This window comes from Lithobates pipiens, unplaced genomic scaffold (assembly GCF_037356315.1).
Source record: "Lithobates pipiens isolate NorthernLeopardFrog02 unplaced genomic scaffold, aLitPip1_a1.2 Scaffold_3, whole genome shotgun sequence".
NCBI classification, from domain to species: Eukaryota; Metazoa; Chordata; class Amphibia; order Anura; family Ranidae; genus Lithobates; species Lithobates pipiens.
Window position 1 is genome coordinate 121,524,802 of NW_027507790.1, and position 19,375 is coordinate 121,544,176.

Here is a 19,375-nt window from a genome sequence, read left to right on the forward strand (position 1 = left end):
AAAAGTGCACTACGAAGTACAGTTGCTGTAGATCTGGTGGGCACATGCAAAGAAAATGAGCATTTTTGCTTGTACATGATTGGATGATGAAATCAGCAGCGCTTCCCCTCATTTCAGATCTTCCCGTCATATCTAGCGCGGCTTCACTTCCAGGTGCACTTGTAGTGCAAAGTAGATTTGCCTTTGGTAAAGCAACCCCCTTGTGTTGCTATGAATTTTTAGTATATTGCTCTTCCTTTTCAAATTTCATGATTAACGAAACAATACTAAAAGTAGTAAGTCCTGATTGGTTTTACTTCCTCTTTTTCCCCTGCAAAATAAAAGCCTAAGGATACTAGCCCATTATTTTGCACTTGCCTGCAAAGGAAGCCAGATTTCCCCACTGTGTGGATGCCTCTATCTTCATCCCTCTTCCTTCTGGGGGGGGGGGGATGCTGACTCCCACTCTGACTGGCCAGTCACGTGACGTCACTCCCATGCATGTGCACGAAAGCAGACAGTCACTGCACAGGCCCTATAGAAATGGCACGATCATGCCCTTTCTTTAGTGCGTGTGCGCCGATGATGTCAGTGCAAGGGTATATGGTAAATATCTCCTAAACCGTACAGGTTTAGGAGACCTTTCCAGTACCTATAGGTAAGCCTTAATAGAGGCTTACTTGTAGGTAAAAGTGGTTGTACAGGGTTTACAACCACTTTAAATCTGTGTTGTGAACATGGGTGTCGGCAGGTAGGGGCAAAGGGGGTCAAGTGCCCCCCCCCCCCCTGGAAATTGGGGATCAGATCTTAAATTCAGCACAGTTGTCACTATCAAGGTGCGGGCAACCACCAGTGGGGTGTCGCCATAAGGCTGGGTTCACACCGCTGCGGCAGCGAGAACCGGATGTGATTCGCACCGCACTGCAGTACAAATCACATCCGATCTCTGTGCGATGCGAGTTCAGCCATACAGATAGTATGGCTGAATTCGCATCGCACCCGCCGCAAACTCGCACGGGACCCTTTTTTTGGTCCGCAGCAGAATCGGATCGCATGGGTGTTCACACCATGCGATCCGATTCCTGTCCGAGTTTGCAGATCGCACTGCGATATGCGGACTGATCTGGGGGTGTCATTAACATTTCACTGACACTCCCAGCAGTCCGCATAGGGCAGTGTGAACTGCCAGCGGGAGGCATGCGATGCGGGAAAACGCAGCAGATTTGCGGCGTTCCCGCAACGCTCCGGTGTGAACTCAGCCTTAAGGTGCTTTCAAGCCACTCCATCAGTGTAGTGTGACTTTGGGCTCTTTTCCCTGCTCAGTCGAGCAGCGAACTCGGCCGCACCGTGACAGGAGAAAGGGGAGCTGCGGGCTATCGGAGGTTTCCCCCACTTACCCCCCCTTTCTCCTGTCGGGGAAAAGAGATGGTGGCTCTCACCAGGTTGCCTGCCCAGCTTCCTGCCTGCTCCATTCCTTTCCTATTGGCCATAACTGAGGGCCAATCAAAGGAGACTAGGAGAGGAGTGACTTAATGGGACATGTAGTACCAAAGATTGGCGGCCCCATTTTCCACAGGGAGGAGGCTGCAGCTCAATCAAGAGAGAGACTGCAGCCTGGAAAAAAGCTGAGGGAGAGGGCACTACAGGGCAAAGAATGAGTGTGCTGTGTGGAAGCTAGAGAGAGCCACGCTGCCCAGCGCCACCAGAGAGAGACTGAGCCAGTACCAGGGTACAGACATGCTACGCTACTGACCAGAGTCGCCCCCGGGGAACCCAGAGTGAGCAATTGTCCAGCCAGAGGGATCACTGCTGTAGTTTCGCTGGGTCTGGTAAGAGGGTCTGTTGCCCATTATCCATTACTTATCTTAGGGATGGTACTACATCTGCAGTCTCTGACCATGATAATTACATTGTCGAAAAGGGGCGGTGCATGGGTGACCCTAAAATGATGCCCCCCCCCCCCCCCAAAAAAAAAGTTCTGTGGACGCCCATGGTTGTGAATATATAGTGCAGCCAGCTCCATGTAAAACTGGTATATCTGTGCCAGGGTCTATAAATGCTGAAATTTGGGAATAATGGACTTTGTAGGCATGTATAAAAATAAAGTTTAATGGTTCACATAACATTAATGCATATACAACACATTAATTGTAAAAAGATACAGGATACTGTGGTTTATCCTGGAGGATATACTTGTCATATACTTCCTGTGGGGCAATACTGAAAAAATGCCCACACTGAGGTGTATGGATTCCTCTTGGTTGTTTCCACAGTCCTCATAGATTAAAAAGAAACATTGCTCGCTCTACATGTTTCGCGACCTGAACTGTCACTTCTTCAGGAGCTTTAAGATTTTTATGGCAGGGAGATCATGACCACAAGAGAGCCCTCTCCAAAAGGAGGTGACAACTGGGGACACTGGTGCTGGGTGACAGCCACAAATAGGCACATGTGTCAGGATGTGGAGATGTACAAGGTAAATATCAGTTGATATGTAGCCACTACTGTGCACATCGCCTTACTATTAAAAAGAAGTCCTTACATTTAAAGAGCACCTGTCATTTCAGATCCATCATGGCAGCTCCTGTTTAGCGGGCATCCACTCACCTGCTGCCACTACATCCCTCACCTTGTGTCACTACTGCTGCACCAGCTGTCCCATTAAAGTGAATGGGATTGTCGGTGAGTCAACAGCGGGTCAGAGGAGGAGCCGCTGCATGACAGATCGTTGCTCTTTAAAAATGATCATTTAAATCAAATCTTTTTACTAGTGATTTAAATCGACTCTACTCTGATCAGTCAAATGCTGCCTTGGGACCTACCTCTTTTTCATGGACAGAGTAAAGCAATGTACCCTGACAAAAGGGGAAAATTTGCTCGCACTGAGATTTATCCTATGATCAGAAACACTCCTGATCTCCTAGGGGCACCCCTTAATCACTGAATCATCACTTTGATGTCAGATATGGGGATTGATCTTTGTATTGCTAGATTTATTGAATTAATCTGCCTAGAAAATGTGTCAAGTGCTCTGAGAAGTGGAGACGCATCATAAGGCACTTTACAAAAAAAGCTGAATCAATACCATCATTCACACACTTTGCCGAGCGGATTCTAATAGAAATGCAAATTATGTTTTGGATGTCTCCTTTTTTCTTGAGTACTTCTGTATTGTTTAGAATTTTCTGTTTGTGCATATTATTAGGTATTATATTACTTCTAAAAGAACATGCTCTGTTCAAGGGAATCCTTTGGGATAAGCTTATTTCTCATAACAGAGAATGTCAATGCAAGCAATTTATCAAATGATTGGTTCAGATTTCTAACCATAAATCTTAAATGCTTGAAGGAGTCAGGGGAGGAGGAGGGTCAAGAAAGATGATCCTTGAAACCCTTTAAGCTTCTTAAAAATTTCCTGAAACCCATGGTGAGAAAAAAAAAAAAAAAAAAGGTACTTGAAAATAAAACCTTGTGAATCGGCTATTGTTTTCTCTAGTTTTCCGTTTCTTGAATGTCCACTATGTCACCTATTGGTTTTTAGCACTCTAAAGGAGATCAGATTAATGGACTGTTTATAGTGGTGTGCCGCATGTGACTGCCCCACTGTGTGCACAAACATCCTGAGAAATGAATATTGTGAGGTCTCTTGAAGACTTTTTTTGACATGATTTTTTTTTTTTTTCTTCTGACAGATACAAAGCAGTATCCGGTATTTGTGGGGCACAAACCAGGAAGAAACAACACACAGAGACACAAAATGGACATCCAGCAGATCATAATAATGAATCGGACGCTGTACATAGCTGCTAGGTACGTGACCTCTTTCTATCTTCTGACTTTCCTTGTTTAATTAGGGAAATGTATTTGAAATGTGGCTTCCTTGTATTGTCAGGTTGGCCTTAAAATTGCTAGCCTCTACTTTCCGAAACACGTTGATTTTCAAAAAAGATGAACCGAAACGGATTAAAATAATTTACTGTTTCTTTTTCTATGTTCAGTAGAACTGAAAATATTAAATATAATAATTAAAATTTGGATCTTGAAAATAACATCATTAAAGGACACTGCAGGGAGCCACAGCACTGTCTGAAATAGCTCTAAATGTAAAACATTACAATTTACTCCACTAGAAAGCTCAAATGTAAAATATTACAATTTACTCCAATACCTGACATTTGTCAATGCAATATTTATTTCTAGTTCTGAAAAAGTCTGAAAGCTTTCACATGTATGTGTATGGACTTTATTTTATAGCTTCTTTACATAACATTGCTGCTTGAATAATGCTAAGATTTTGCTTCCACGTTCAGCCATGTACTCGACTTTGATTGTACGTGACGTGGATTTTTCTAGACACTTTGAGTTGCAACCCAATTTGTACGTTTGTGTGTGTTTGTTTTTTTTTTTTTTTTTTTTCTACTTGCACCCATGTTGCTTTACATAAATTAAGGTTAATGTATGTTTCAATCGTACACACGTTCTTGGGTAAAATGTTCAGTGTCTAGCCAAAACACAGACTCCCAACTATTTCCTATGAATTACATGTGGTTCTCCATTACAGGTGTCATGCATTTTATACCTCTTTTATGATAAAACAATCAGGGATCATTTTATTAAAAAATCATTGACTCTTGTACTGTTATTAATTAGGTCACTGTGAACTGGCCTTGAACATTTCAAGGTAGTAACAATGCTGAGGTGCAGGAACTTTGTTTTTTGTGGTGCCTCCAATTACCAGTGTAGATCTTTAAACCAATCCCCCTGTTCTCCAGTGTCTGCTCAAATCCAGATATTTATTTTTTTCCCTCCCTGTGCTAAGGCCTGTCCTTCAACTGACACAAATGCAAGGTTTTAGTGGGTAGTAAAGGTTCTGACATTTGACAGTTGAACAGGGGTAGGACTTTATCTTTGGAAGGTAGCTCAATCTTGACAGAATCGAGTCCCTGTACTGTATACCTGGACATAGGAACCGAGAGGTTTAAACTGGGATCTCTTTAAAGGATAATTATAGTCAAAGTTTTTTTGACTCTATTTTTGATCCTATGGATCACAGGCGTGCACTCCTTTTGATCTGTTTTCAGCCTACAGCAGGCTAAAAGCCACTGACTGCTGACGTCAGAGCCGGCCCATATGGTCGAAAACCTTGACTGGCACCTGGCTCAGCCTCTCAGCTATCTACCAAGAGCCTGAGCCAGCCCCTCCTGCCCCCTTCTCAGACCAGCGCTCCAGTGCGTGGCAGAGCAGAGGAATGGAGCAGTGGAGGCGCAGACAATCCCAACTCTCTGCTCAGAGCGGAAGGGGAGAACTGAGAGATCGCTGAGTTTGATCACTCATTTCTTTCTGCAGAGTTGGCAGGGGGCATATGCAGCATCAGATTCAGCAGTTCCTGCTGAACCAGCTGAGATTTGAACTGTGTATGGACTAGGACGAGATCCCTTTTTAAAAGATTTGAACTGAATTTTAAGTGGTGGCTAGTTATACCAAGTTAAGTGACATGATGGAAGAAGACCTCTCCAGTTCTAATTAAAAATGATTATATATCTGACAAACAAGGTAAATAACTATCAAAAGTTGTCAAATCTGGTGGGTGCTCTTGGCAAAGGTTTAATGTGCTCAAGAGTAAATTTTCCTCCTCCTAACGAAGTTTAAACATTTTCAATCGGCAAAGCCTGCTTCTAATGACTTGTTATTACAAGAAAGAAAAATAATATTCTCAACAGAAGCACTATTGTAGGTTGTAAGCCTGTTAGGAATTTGTTGACGATCCTTGATAGACACTCCTGCAGCCTTTCTTTTTTCCCTCTTAATAGTCTTTGTGGTGAAATGGGAGACACTGAGACATGGCTTTGCATCTGCTATGGGAGAGCACCTTCTATGGCACATCTTCTCTTTATTTTCCATCACAAGGTTCAGTTGAGTGATCAGCATAGAACATTTCCATCATTTGTTGTCTACCGAAGTATCTCTCTCTTTTTAATTACTGTGAGCTTTGGACCTTTGACTGGTGTGATATCCTTCTCATCATCGCAGTGTACAATTTCATCTCTCTCCGCTCTTAGCACTTTTTTAATGCAGAATACTGTACCAGTTAAAAGGGATAGGTAATTACCATAGCAGACAATAGAGGCAAAAAGATTTGCCTGCTTTGTGTTAGCAGACTGGAATAAATGTGGGGATATAGGCTTGTTCTAATTACAGGCCTTTGACTGTAATTCATAGATGATTATTTACCAGCGGAAATGTTCACGTCAATCATGCGTATGCATTCATTTTTGTTTCTATGCAAAATGTACAATCTGCACTCAACTGAGAGATAAAATAATAATGAAAAACACAGTCCCTGATAATATGAAGCCTTTGTGTTGCTTTTGAGATGAAAAAAAATAAAAAATTCCTGTATAGTTTTTCGCTAGCTCTCAAGCTGAACTCCAGACGAATATATAAACACCAATCAATGTGGATATGTTTTTTTTCTTTTAAAAACGAAAAACGTATTTTTTAATTGCAACTAGTGTAAATACTTGAATTTGTGTTTAATATTGGCCTCCTACGATCCCATGCACAGCATTACTGGCAGTGGATGGGAAAACATAGGACAATTGCATTAGTGCCAGTAAGAGAAACCTTATAAAATAATAAGCACAGGGTAGTCTCATCAATGTACTACACTTGACTCATAGTCAGTTTAGCAGACTGGGGTGTGCTTGACCCAATGATCTTTACCCAACTGTGATTCTGCTGCAGTGGACTGGCTGTGCTATGGGATCACTGATTCACAAAACAAAAGTGGCACATAATTGTACCTACTGTAGAAGTGTTTAATTCCCTTTTTTTTATATAGGTTTAAATTATGCGTTCCGCTGCCTGGCGTTCAACTTTTAAATACTGTGTAGTATATGGACTGCCTGGGAAATTTATGTACATGTCTTGAAATTTTATGTAAATGCTTTACTAAATTTTGTTCTTATAGAAATCAGTCATTTTAATAATTGCATTCCAAATATTTGCATGAGGCCAGCAGGCAAGATGTCTTCTGCCATAGTAGTTTACACAGGCTGGGGATTTGGGGTAAGCCATAGAAATGCTTATAATCCATATGAACTTGATGCTTGGCTCACACATATGCAGTGTGGGAAACGTGGTGAATCCTGTACGTTTCCCGAACCGCATTGAAATGGCACATTGATCATGTGAATTGCAGAGTTTCAATAGCAACACCTCAAACCTGTTCGCAAAATGCAGTGCGATTGACAGAATCAGGTCATGTAGGTGTGAATGCCAATGCGATCTGATTCCAGGGAAGACAAAGGGGTCCTGCACCTTTTTTTAATGCTCATTTGGTGTTATTTGAGCCATACAAAAGATATGGCTCAAATTGCACTGCACAGACATCGCATGGGATTTTCTGTGCAAATTGTATGCAATTCGCCGCATTGCAGATATGTAAACTCAGGCTCAATGTTCAGATGATAAAAGTTGCAATACCTACATCACTTTTAGACCTATTTAAACCATAGGGAGTATACCACCAAAAGGTGCATTTCTATTGCAGAGGATGCCCAAAATGTGACTTGTATCTTAGTGCAGACTGCTAAAAAAAAAAAAAAAGGAAAAAAAAAAATCGGTCAGCCAATTACACAGAAGTCAAATGATATTTTGAAAGGAAACCTGTAGAGCAGCGGTGTACAGAATGCCTCCCAGGAGTTGCCCTATTGCGATGAATTTTCCAGAAAATTACAGCCCTGCAGATTGAAATGGAAAACATTTTATTAGCATTAAGTTACAATATGGCTTGTGCAGTGATTGTATATGCCATTTGTTTTTTTAGTTCATATATTTTCACGAAAGTGAATTTACCCTTAATATGCCATCTTTCATATTTATCTTTGTGGCATAGAAAAATGAAATAAAAAAATGCAACAAGCGACTATACAGTTCATTAAAAAGTAGCTCCACTTTTGTTAAGAAAACAAAACAAAACATTTCACTCTATTTACATTACAAGGATTTTAACAAACTTTGTTGCCACTTGCCCGTGTCCATGTGCAAAGTAAATCTATAAGGGAATGGTTTTATAATTCTCAATCAGCTGCTGCGCCTGTGAAATTGGCAGGGTCTGCATTCCTTCAGATGCAATTTCCCCTTTTGGGATTATAGCCCCCCCCAAATTTTTTTTTTTTTTTTTGTTGCAGGGGATGCCAAAATTTAGTGCAGACCTCTGGGAAAATGAGTGAGCCAGTCACACAAGCAGGACATTTTGCATATCTGGGGGGCATTCTGTAAACCATCTGTGTACCAAATGCCTCCAGGTATCCTTATTGCATTGCAGTTTACAGAAACTTAGTGCTGCTGATTGAAAGGTAATTGTTACAATGACAATATGACTCGAGACACAATTGTATTTGCTATATTGTATTTTTTTTTTTTTTTTTTTTTTTTTTTTGTGTGCAAATTTTATTTATTTTTTCCCATGGAAATTGAGTTGCCCTTTTACGTGATGTCCCGTGTGCCCATTTAAAATAGGATCCCTGTTTTTGTTTCATAAGTCAATAAAGTAGAGAACAAATATTTTCATGCCATGAGGGACGTGTTATACAAAGAAAGCATTAACACAGGAATTTTGCCCAACACATTGAACACCCACCTTGCCTGAAGGCCTGAATGGTTTCCCACTGTGCAGATCAACACATGTCAAGAGATTCACTCCCGTCAAGAATCCACAAAGCTGTTCATTCAGCAGCTGTTGTAGCACATATCCTGTAAATATACATTATATGAGCGATCATAGGTCATGAACAGCCAGTAGCTTTGAGCAAATAGTCTTCCTCCACAAGACTATGCCATGGTAACAGAATCCTTACCACGATGACCAAGCATCTAAGAAGGTTTTCTCTTTCTACTTGTACTAACGCAGCAAAATGCCAAGCTGGTTTATCACGTATAGTTTGTGGAACTTGCTGTTTGAGCAATACAAAGTCTTTTTTGTCTATTATGGAAAGGGCTGTAGTTGGAGCTGTAAGGATCCTTTTGGAAAAGGAAGTTTCTCACTGTGTTAACAAACAGAGGTGGGAAGTACAATTATTCCATTATTAAGTTCCATTGAGACAGGGCTGCCTATGTTAGCCAATGTACTTAGCATTATGGGAGAAAGCAAGCCAAGCAGAAAGATTTTTTTTTTTTTTTTCAGGTTTCCTAAGAGTGCCAATAGTAATGAGGATTCCTTGGCAATTATAGCTATCCAAGTGAAAAGGCCTCATATTGCCTCTTTATGAGGGACTTGTAAACTTGTTCACGCAAACACATTGTAACTGAATATCAAAACAGCAACTTAACAGCAAATTAACTTTGGTCAGACACAGTCCAAGGGTTGCCCGCTAATGTTCACTTGTAGCATTTAGCAAGAAAAGATCGGGTCCGATTGAGTGTGTTGTGTTGGGTTGCGGCATTGCTTTGCAGCAGAACAAAGTGGGCACAGCAAATTAAGCTGAAAGCTAATGTTATTCTTCTAATGACCCAGACTGTGGTTTAGCCATTAAAGTGAACTGCGTGATAAACTGCAGCATCCAGCTCCAAGGAAGCAAACAGAAGTTCTTTTCTTTAGCAAACCCAGAACACTCTATATTACAGCATTTGGCAGATAACAGAACCTAATTACAAAAGAATTTAGCCACAAGCGTTAAGTAGTTGTTGGAAATCCTCAACTCCTTTCTAGTTGATTTGGCATGCGCTTTAATATGTAAAAGGTTTACTAGTTTTGCCCCAGAATGTGTTATTAACCGCTTAATTGCTGCTTCACCCTTTCATTATTTTTAGGGCTTATACAAGGAAACCACAAACCTGCTTGCTCATGTATTTAAGATTGGAAGTATTAGGGTTGGTAAATCTAAACTACAGACTAGTGTGTATAAAAGAGCTATGATTAGCATTTACAGGTGAATAAAAAATAAGACAGTACACTTTAACACAATAGAATATACTCTAAATAAAGCTATTGAGGCAAATGAATTTTTCGCATGCATAGTGTTCATGCCCACTAATGGTATTGAAGCACTTCGTAGCTGGCTTTTGGCCTTAGCCAACCTAAAATGACCTATGTATGCATATTGGAGTCTTGCTACACATCAGTTTTGAATCCCATACTGATACAATATTACACAGAACCAGCAAGGATCATGCAACTTCACTGGTTGCAAAAAGCACCCCCCATGGAATATGTTTAATATCCAGGCTGATCATTTTGAATTTTAACCAGTGAAAGTTAAGATTTACTGACTGATTTAATTTTGTGGAATGCTGTAATAGACTTTATTTTTTTTTTTCCAAATATCTCCTTTATGTAGACTCGGCTTTTAAAAGAAAGAAAAACACTTTTTTCACATTATGGCTATATGTAAAAATAGGTTAACCTCCATTTGTCTTGTAATTCCCTTATCCCCAAGGTAGAATAGCTGACAAGGGTACACTGGGCCAGGTCACCGTAAAAGTGTACTAACAAACTTGAGGCCAACTAGCGGTGAAAGAAAAAAATAAAAATTCTCATATACTTTAACTTTGGTACATTTTGCTAACTGAGCATCAAAGAGTGATACGATGAAGGCTTGGAAGCGATTATACTGCTGCTAACGTTCACTGTTCTGTTAACAGATCCTTGCAATTCAGTAACGAGCTGCAGCACTTACTTGCTGCAGCCCCCAGTGTAATGTAGGAGGCCATTCTACTAGATGGTAAACACAACTAGACAATGAATAAACACTTAGCAGCCATAAAAAATAGAATCGATGCTTCTGCAGCAAAAGTGGGCCCGCTGTTCACATTTGAATATGTGGAATTACATAAACAGAGACACGCACCAGTTACTCAATGCCTACATTTGCTTTTCATATGAATAAATTACAGAGAAAAGCAAAAATGCTAGACCTAACAGACTATGAAAAAAGGCATGATTGCGGTTGTCGGAAGAGCAGGTTTGAAGAAATATGAAGACTTTGGAGTTGGCCTTTAAAGAAATGAGGGTAGTTAGATGTGCAGGCAAGACCGGCTCACTCTGAGATATCGCTGCCTTTTAATGAATGGATTTATCACATGATCTACAACCAGTGTTCTTTACATGTAACCAAAACACATCTCACGGTCTTCCCATTCCAGCTAAATTCAGTACCAGAACACTGCAAGAACCTTGTGGAGTCACAACTATAATGTATGGCTATTGTTATTGGGGCCATAGGGGTTTTGGGATGACTGGTCTGGAGTAACACAACTTCACTGATATAAATATATTTATGACTGCAGCAAATGGAAGCAGCAGTCATTTAGTTCTCATTTATTTTATTTTTTTAAACCAAAACCAAGCTATTTGATTTTAGGTTATATAAAGTAGCCTGATCACTACAGTATGGTTTGTGGGGGGTGGGGGTTAAACAATTCCTGGTCGACATAACCACCAAGCAAATAGGATCCTGTAGAATAGTGACCATGAGCAAATGGTATCGACATCCTTCCAGTATCTGAATAGTTTTGGGTATCACCAAAACATGTATTAATGCAGAACTTCAGTCATTTTTTTTCATCTTTCCATCTACTAAATCCCTTTTGGATTGTAAAACATATTTTTTTTCAAGAAAAAACCTCATATAGCCCACTTCTTGTTTCCTAAAAAGCCTAGGCTCATACACGGCTCTCTTGTGGGAGTTTGCCAGTAAGGAGGGGGGGGAGTCATAAGAGGGCCAATGAGAGCTGCAGAGCTGGAGGTGTGTCTGTGCAAATCCAGAAAGCTTCAGCTGCCCACAGTTAAAATGGGTACAGTCAGACTCGCTGGAGGGAGATTTCTGCAGCATATTTGGCAAGTACAGAATCACAGTATATATAAAATATGCAAAGTGGTTGGAAGGAAGCTGAATAAAGATATTTTCATTACAAATTATTGAGTAGACTGAAGTTCCTCTAAGTCCCCCACATTTCTACTGCACTTCCCTGGTGAAGTTCTTGTCTTTTACCCACCACTGGAAACTTAATAGCCCAAATCAGATTGGTTACTGTTGATGAGAGAGAGCATGATGTCTCCAACCTGGCATTTTTGCATTTCAATCCTGGAATCAATGGTTGAGTTTTCCTGGCACCTCTATCTAAATGGACATTCTATTCTCTTGTACTGTATTTGCATATGTTCGTGAATAACCTCCAGCTACCCTGATTTTTCCTTTCATAGCCCAAAAAAAATTACTTGGCTTTCATACTAATAAGCCCTTTTCCATGTTTTATATGATTGTGTTAGATTTTATGATCCTTTAAAGCGATAGTTAACTGCTGGGTGATTTTTTTTTTTTTTTTTTTTTTTTTTTTTTTATTGACCTGAAAGGCATGCATCGCATACTAGCACATTTTTGTGAAGCTTACCTGAAAACTAAGCATTCCAGCGATGCGTGGACACTGCTGAAGGCCCCTTCCATCTTCACCTGTCTTTCTTCTGGCTGTGGGACTGGCCAGAGCCACAATGACGTCATTCCTGTGCATGCGTGGGGACCCTCAGTTTACAGAACTAGACTGGCACCATCCAGGCCATTCCTTTAGAATGCATGTGCCGATGACTGACTTAATCGGTTGCATATACAGTAAATATCTCCTAAACGGTGCATGTTTAGGAGATATTTACAGTACCTATAGGTAAGCCTTATTGTAGACTTACATATAGGTACAAGTCAGAGATGGGAGTTTACTCCCACTTTAAGGGAAAAGACTGATGTGATTTGTTCAGCGTAGGATGTATAAGCACTGTGGAATCTGTGAGCACTATAATACAAAATATTCTTTTTAAACTTTAAAAGTGTAATATAAAAAAAAAAAAACTTTGCCCATATTAGCCAATCCTGTTAGTGTTACATTTTGTAACCTGCCGATGTGTTTTGCAAAATTTTAATTGCAGTATAGTATAACAACTGAAATGTATAAACCTTCATATTTTTCTAATTTTAATTCCAAAAAAATCTATTCCCATTTATGGTAATATTTCCCTTTTCTTTCCAGGGATCACATTTATACGATAGACCTGGACACGCAACAATCTGATGAAATCTATTTCAGCAAAGTAAGTGTTTGGGAGTAGAGGGTTCTGCAATGTTGGGTGTGCTTGTTGCAACCTTTTATATATAGGTGCACGTTATGATTATTGTTGGTGCATAGAGACTTTCCTGTGAGAGTTTTAAGATAAATTTAATTTCCTTAGAGCTCAAATTTCTTGATCATTTTCCATTCCTTACTCATTATGCATTAGTAAATTGTTAGACAAGATGCTCTTCTGTAACTGAATATCCAAAAGACCCATTATGCTATGCCATCTTTAGGCAATGCATGCTGTGACTTGCAGTTCCTATAGATCATGGATCAGCAACCATTTTCTGCTTAAGGGACGGATTCAATGTATGTGAATGCACGGAGTGCCACACTCACCTGCTAATAAATGAAGATGATGAAAATCCTAACACAGTAATATTAACAGTACAGGTATACTTCAATTTAAGGGGCTTAACTAATGCAAAGCTAGTTCACCCTGAGGCAGTATGTGGCTGTGGATTTGGATTTTACTGCCCCCCTCCCCCATCCTGGCACCGAAGGTTGTTTGTCACCAGCCCTGCTAGGCAGCATGGTCTGGAGATGGGGTTCCTGTCCCCAGGGGACAAGAGGTCCCTGATGGCCCTGTCCCCAGGAGAGATGGGGGGGTCCTTGTCCCCAGGAGAGAAGAAGTCCCTTGGGTTTGTCCCCAGTATCGATGGGGTCCCTGTCCCCAGGTGAGAAGTGGTCCCAGTCTCCAGGGGTATGGTGTCCCCCCCCCCCATTGCATTGTCCTCTGTACCTCCTATAGCAGTGTCCTTTGTCCCCTGCACTCCCCCCACTGTAGTGTCCTTTTTCCCCTGCACCCTCCCACACTGTCGTGTCCTTTGTCCCCCACCCCACAAACACACGCTGTGTAGGTAGAACTCTCCTACCTTACACAGGTTTACAGCAGGTTTGCAGAGATCGCTATCACAGGGCTGGAATGCGGGCGGCGACTGCTGAAGTTAACTTTTCACATTAGCAGGCAGGTGATAGGTTGCGAGGATTGCCTGGCAACCAATCACCTGCTGTTTAATGAAAAAGTAAACTCCAGCAGTTCCCATCCAGCCCTGTGTAATGAGGAGGGCAGCAAAAATATCTGGGCTGGGTGCCTGTGAATTAATCAGTCACTGACGAGCCAGACATTTGCCAGTGGCAGGCCGGGTGTGGCCCGTGGGTTGCCGACCCCTGCTATAGATCTTTGAGGGCTGCAGCTTTCTTTCAACAGCTGGGTGACCAAGCATATTTAAAGACCGAAAATACAGTTATTTAATGGATGGATTTGTGAAAAGACTTCAGCTTCTGCTCTCATGTTGCCTTGATGGAAATGTCTCAGAATGCCCGCAGGATTATCCATCAAATGGCTTTCATCCAGCTGAGTTATGCATTTGCATTATGTGTTAACATTTACTTAAAACACAAACAGCCGTTTTAGCAATGTTTTGTCTTGCTGTTAATAAGTGATTGCAATGCTTTTACTCCTTGGCTATCAACTTGATGCATTGCATACGGCACACCATCTCATACAGTACTTTTTAGAAAGAATTCAAGAGTTTTATAAGAACTTTTAACCACTTCCCGCCCAAGGTACGTCCAGGGACATCCTTGAATTTCTGGGGGTATATCTGAATGACGCCTGCAGCTACAGACATCATTCAGATATCTTTTAGGGCTAGCAATTCCCTACACCATAAGAATGATCATAGCGGCTGTTGCGCCACTTGATCATTCTTACGGGCGGCGAGATAAGAGACACACCCCTCCCTCTCACTGCCCTCCGGTGCTTCTACTGACTCACAGCTTCCATCTGTGATTCGGAGACAGGATCCGCCAGCCCCGGATGGTGATCATAGAGATTTCCAGTGGACCAGATGGTCGCTGGAGTCTCTATGATTGTTCGGAGGCCGGGTGCGATGAGGCCGCCTTAACTGGGAAGTCAGGATCGTTAAAAAATTTTTTTATTTCAAGCTCCCCAGCCTAGAGGTGAGATGTGGGGTCTTATTGACCCCATATCTCACTGTAAAGAGGACCGAACATGCCATATTCCTATTACAAGGGGATGTTTTTACCTTTTTGCCACAAACGTTAGAGCGAGAGCAATAATTCTAGACTTGGAGCTCCTTTGTAACTCAGAACATGTAAAAAAAAAAATTAAAGCGTCGCCTGTGGGGATTTTTACGTACCGAAGTTTTGCGCCATTCCATGAGCGTGTGCAGTTTTGAAGCGTGACATGTTGGGTATCTATTTACTTGGCATAACTTCATCTTTCATCCTAAATACCGCAAATACTGTGTGAGATAAAGTTTTAATGACCACCATTGTATTCTCTAGGGTCTTTGCTAAAAAAAAAATTATGTGCGTGTGTGTGTGTATATGTGTGTGTGTGTGTGTGTGTGTGTGTGTGTGTGTGTGTGTGTGTGTGTGTGTGTATGTTCTATGTCATTTTCTAGCAAAAAAAGGTGAATTTTACACGTAGGAAAGAAATGTCAGAATATGCCTGGGGGGGAAGTGGTTAAATAACTGGGCAGGTTCAAAACAAAGTGGCTGCATTATATTTCCTGGGTTTACAGTGTTTTCATTTTGTTATTTGGTGTTTATATAAAAATTGGGAATTCATATTTCTGGAGGGACATATGTGTAAAGATTGAAACATATGTTCAGTGCATAGAGGTGGAAAAGAATGGGGCGAGGTCAGAATGTATGTTTCCAAGGTCAGAAGTCTACATGAATTGTGAGTGCAGCTGCTTAATGCCTTCAGCAACTCTAGCAAAGATTTATGTTGGTAGCTTAGGACAATGTAAGAGCTTTTACTAAATGCATTATTGGTCCTATCAATTTTTGTGCTGGAATAAAAAAAAAAAAAAAAATAATAAATTCAGGTAGCAGCCCAAAATTATGTCTGAGGTGACTCCAGTCTGTAGCAAAGTGAGAGCTTTTGAAATAAAAGGTGAAATACCTTTTATTCCAAAAAACTCTCACTTTGCTACAGACTGTAGTCACCTCAGACATAATTTTGGGCTGCACATTTTTCTCCTACTCCAGGATGTGAGACAGATGGTAGCTTGCAATGGGCAGGGTTTTTACTACCTGGTCTGTATATTCAATTGGCTTCACTATTGGTGCCTTGGGCATGTAGATTTCCCCACTGCAAACCATTCTTGCTCTTTATTTTTCCATAACTGTATCTTAAATCGGTCATTACATAATCAACTTTTGATTGTCAGAAAATACTGATATCTTCAGACGATACAGGCAGAGTAAATGTATTGGGTGGTTTGAATATGTTCACACAGTAGAAAATTGTTCTATGTCAGTACAAATAGGGCAAACACATTTTGGAATATTATAATAGGGTTTACATTTGTGCCTGGGTGTGTCAAGAAATACAAAAATGAAAGGTCATGCATTTGGGTTGTTTCTAATGTTTCTGAATAGAGAGGAGTTTAGGCATTTTTGGATGCTCTTCCAAACCCACATGGCCAAGCCTTCCAGAAACTTGTCACATGTAAAGGCTACACACACATACTTTGCCCACCACAGATGACTGGTCTCTTACAGGTGACCGCTTCATGGTATGCTTGGCCAGGTGGGTTCAGAAGAGTATCCAAAAGCAAAATAAGACAACAAATAAAAAAATCAAGTGGTCCATCAAGTCTGCCTCGTGTGTGTGTGTGTATATGTATATGTGTGTATGTGTAATATATATATATATATATATATATATATATATATATATATATATATATATATATATATATAATATATCTATCCCAAGCATATCTGCATCCACTTACTGTTGACAGACTCACTACCTCTGCTGGAGGTCTATTCCAAGTATCGGCTACTCTTTTAACTTCCCTCCTGCTAGTGTAAGGTCATGTCCTCACGTTTTTGTACATGGCTTCATATAGAAAATACTGCCCTCCTGAACCTTATTTACCCCCATGATGTATTTAAAGGTTTGTCAGGTCTCCCCTTTGCATTCTTTCTTCTTTACAGTACATATTAAGTTCCAGAAGTCTCTCCTGAGATGTTTCATCCCTCTGACCTTTCACTAATTTTGTTGCTGGTCTCTGGACTTTTTGTAAACGAGGTCTCCAAATTGGACACTATTCTAAATGGTCTAACTAAAGGTCTAGGTAGGGAAATTGGGACTTCTGATTTTTTTGATTGATTTTCTCCCGATGGCGACCCCTCTAGTGATGCATACTAGAATTCTTTTCACTTTTCCCACTGCCTGGTCATACTGTTCATTTTGCAATCATCTGAAATAAGTACTTTTCCTCTGTAGTGCAGACCAACACTGTACCGCAATGTCAAGGGATGCATGTTGCCTAGGTGCATTATTTTAAATTTAGAAATACCGAATATTAGAAACTTTGAACAGCAGCTTCCCTTGCATTGACCAACACAACTAAGCTCATCTCTATTTCTGAACATCCAAGCACTTTGTGGTCAGGTACCCTGTAAGTATAATTTTAAACAAAACTAATCAAGGAAAAGGCTTTGAAGGATTGGATATACCCAAACGCCAACCCATCTTAACATCCCTCTGATATATAGTAAATAACATCTACAAGCACTGGTTGGTAATCCTATACATCTTCTTGAATATGCATCACTCTCAAATCTTAGCTATTCTATAGAAAATAGAGCTCACATCAAAGATGCAGAAATCCTCCTTTTGGAATGCTGAGCATCTTTCTTCAACTTTGTACTTCACTGTTATTATGCTGATGGTGTGAAACTCTACCCAGGGATTTCTATATTGCCTGCTAGAGCTGCATGCCTCATTAGCATATTGCTATGCCTGTGGTGCAAAGAGCTACGAGGAGAACGATCATAAAGCCATCCCTTGATACAGACAACTAAGTGTGTCATATCTGTGCCTCTATTTATTGCGATACCATTTTTATTTTTTTCAGCCTGACATTTTTACATCTCCCATGTACAATAGTGTGTTATTAGTGACATACAAATGTAAAGCGGTAAATATGTTTTATCCTGGGCTACAGAGTAAAAGGGCAGCAAATTGAGCTTTCTGGGGATCTGTACAGACAGGCGATCAACAACTGACACAGCCTTGCACGGCAGTATTGCCCAAGTGACCATACACCTGTCAAAGAGAACATGTTGGACGTTTTAAACCTTGCATTATAAGATGCCTTAAATATATGACAATTAATCACAAGGGAGACGCTTGCATCGCTTAAACCTCTGTCCTGCAGCTTGTTTCCCAAATTCAACTTTGACATTAAAAATCAAACACATGGCAGTCTCTGGAGTGCTAATTGATTTTCTTCTCACCTGATCTTTGCAGAAACTGACATGGAAATCCAAGCAGCCGGATGTTGACACCTGCAGAATGAAGGGAAAGCATAAGGTAGGCAGTTTCCATTTCTCTGCCTGACACCAAAGGTTACCCTTTAGACGCTTATCTGTGCTGGGAGTCTGTGATGTGTTATGGATCACAGCACAAACTGCTCCAGCGGTAATTATTTTTTCAATTAACTTGGTGACTGTAAATTGCAGAACAGTGTCTTGTTTACTGATAAATATCATGTTAAAATGAATCCTGTACAAGACCCTAGGAATGGGATTAGCATTAATGGAAGGCAAAGTGCAGCAGTGTTAGCCGAAAAATGTAACTTTATTTTTTTTTAAAACGAAACCTCAGCCAAAAGTATAGGAACTGGCATCTCTGATATTATTCTGAAAATGCTAGTACACATGGGCCAAATGTTAAGCAACATTGGTAGGTTCAATAGAAACTGGCTGAAATTTGGTCCGTGTGTATGGCAGCTGGTCCAACAGAAGCTGCCTGAATGGCTTTTTGAAGGGTCATGACCGAAAAAACGGTCCGACCAACTCCCAACCAGCGTTTTCAGCCAAATGGCTAAGAGTGCTGACCGGAGTGTGTGTATATATATATATATATACTTGTTTTTTCTGGTTGGGGCCTGCCTGTGCTGATGGAACATTCTCACCAGATTGGAGGTGAGGGAATATCTCTGCAGATGGTCCACAGGTAGCAAAAAACAAACAAAAAAAAAACTAAGAAGGGTTCTAACCGTTCTCTGCTTTATATAAAGCTACCAAAAAAAAAATCGGCTAGGGGGACACTTTGAACTGAGGTTTCCTTACAGAATGCATGTAATAATTTCTCTGAGGTTTATAGTGTAATTTCATTGCATGATTAAATAAAAAAATAACATTTTCTGTAGCTCTTAGAAACAGAATTCTGTATCATTTTGCCCCATACTGACTACTCTTCTAATAGAGAGTGACAGCCTGGTGCATTGTGCCTGGC

At 40.6% G+C, this 19,375-nt stretch overlaps 1 protein-coding gene across 7 annotated transcripts in view; it reads left to right on the top strand.

The window, feature by feature from the left end:
• SEMA6A (semaphorin 6A) overlaps positions 1-19,375 on the top strand; it is a 261,428-nt gene that overhangs the window by 99,425 nt on the left and 142,628 nt on the right. For all 7 annotated transcript variants that reach the window (XM_077462229.1, XM_077462226.1, XM_077462227.1 and 4 more), the window contains exons 3-5: positions 3,672-3,789; positions 13,000-13,060; positions 18,386-18,448. In XM_077462229.1, coding sequence (XP_077318355.1) covers positions 3,672-3,789; positions 13,000-13,060; positions 18,386-18,448 — 242 coding nt within the window. The remainder of the gene's footprint in view (positions 1-3,671; positions 3,790-12,999; positions 13,061-18,385; positions 18,449-19,375) is intronic.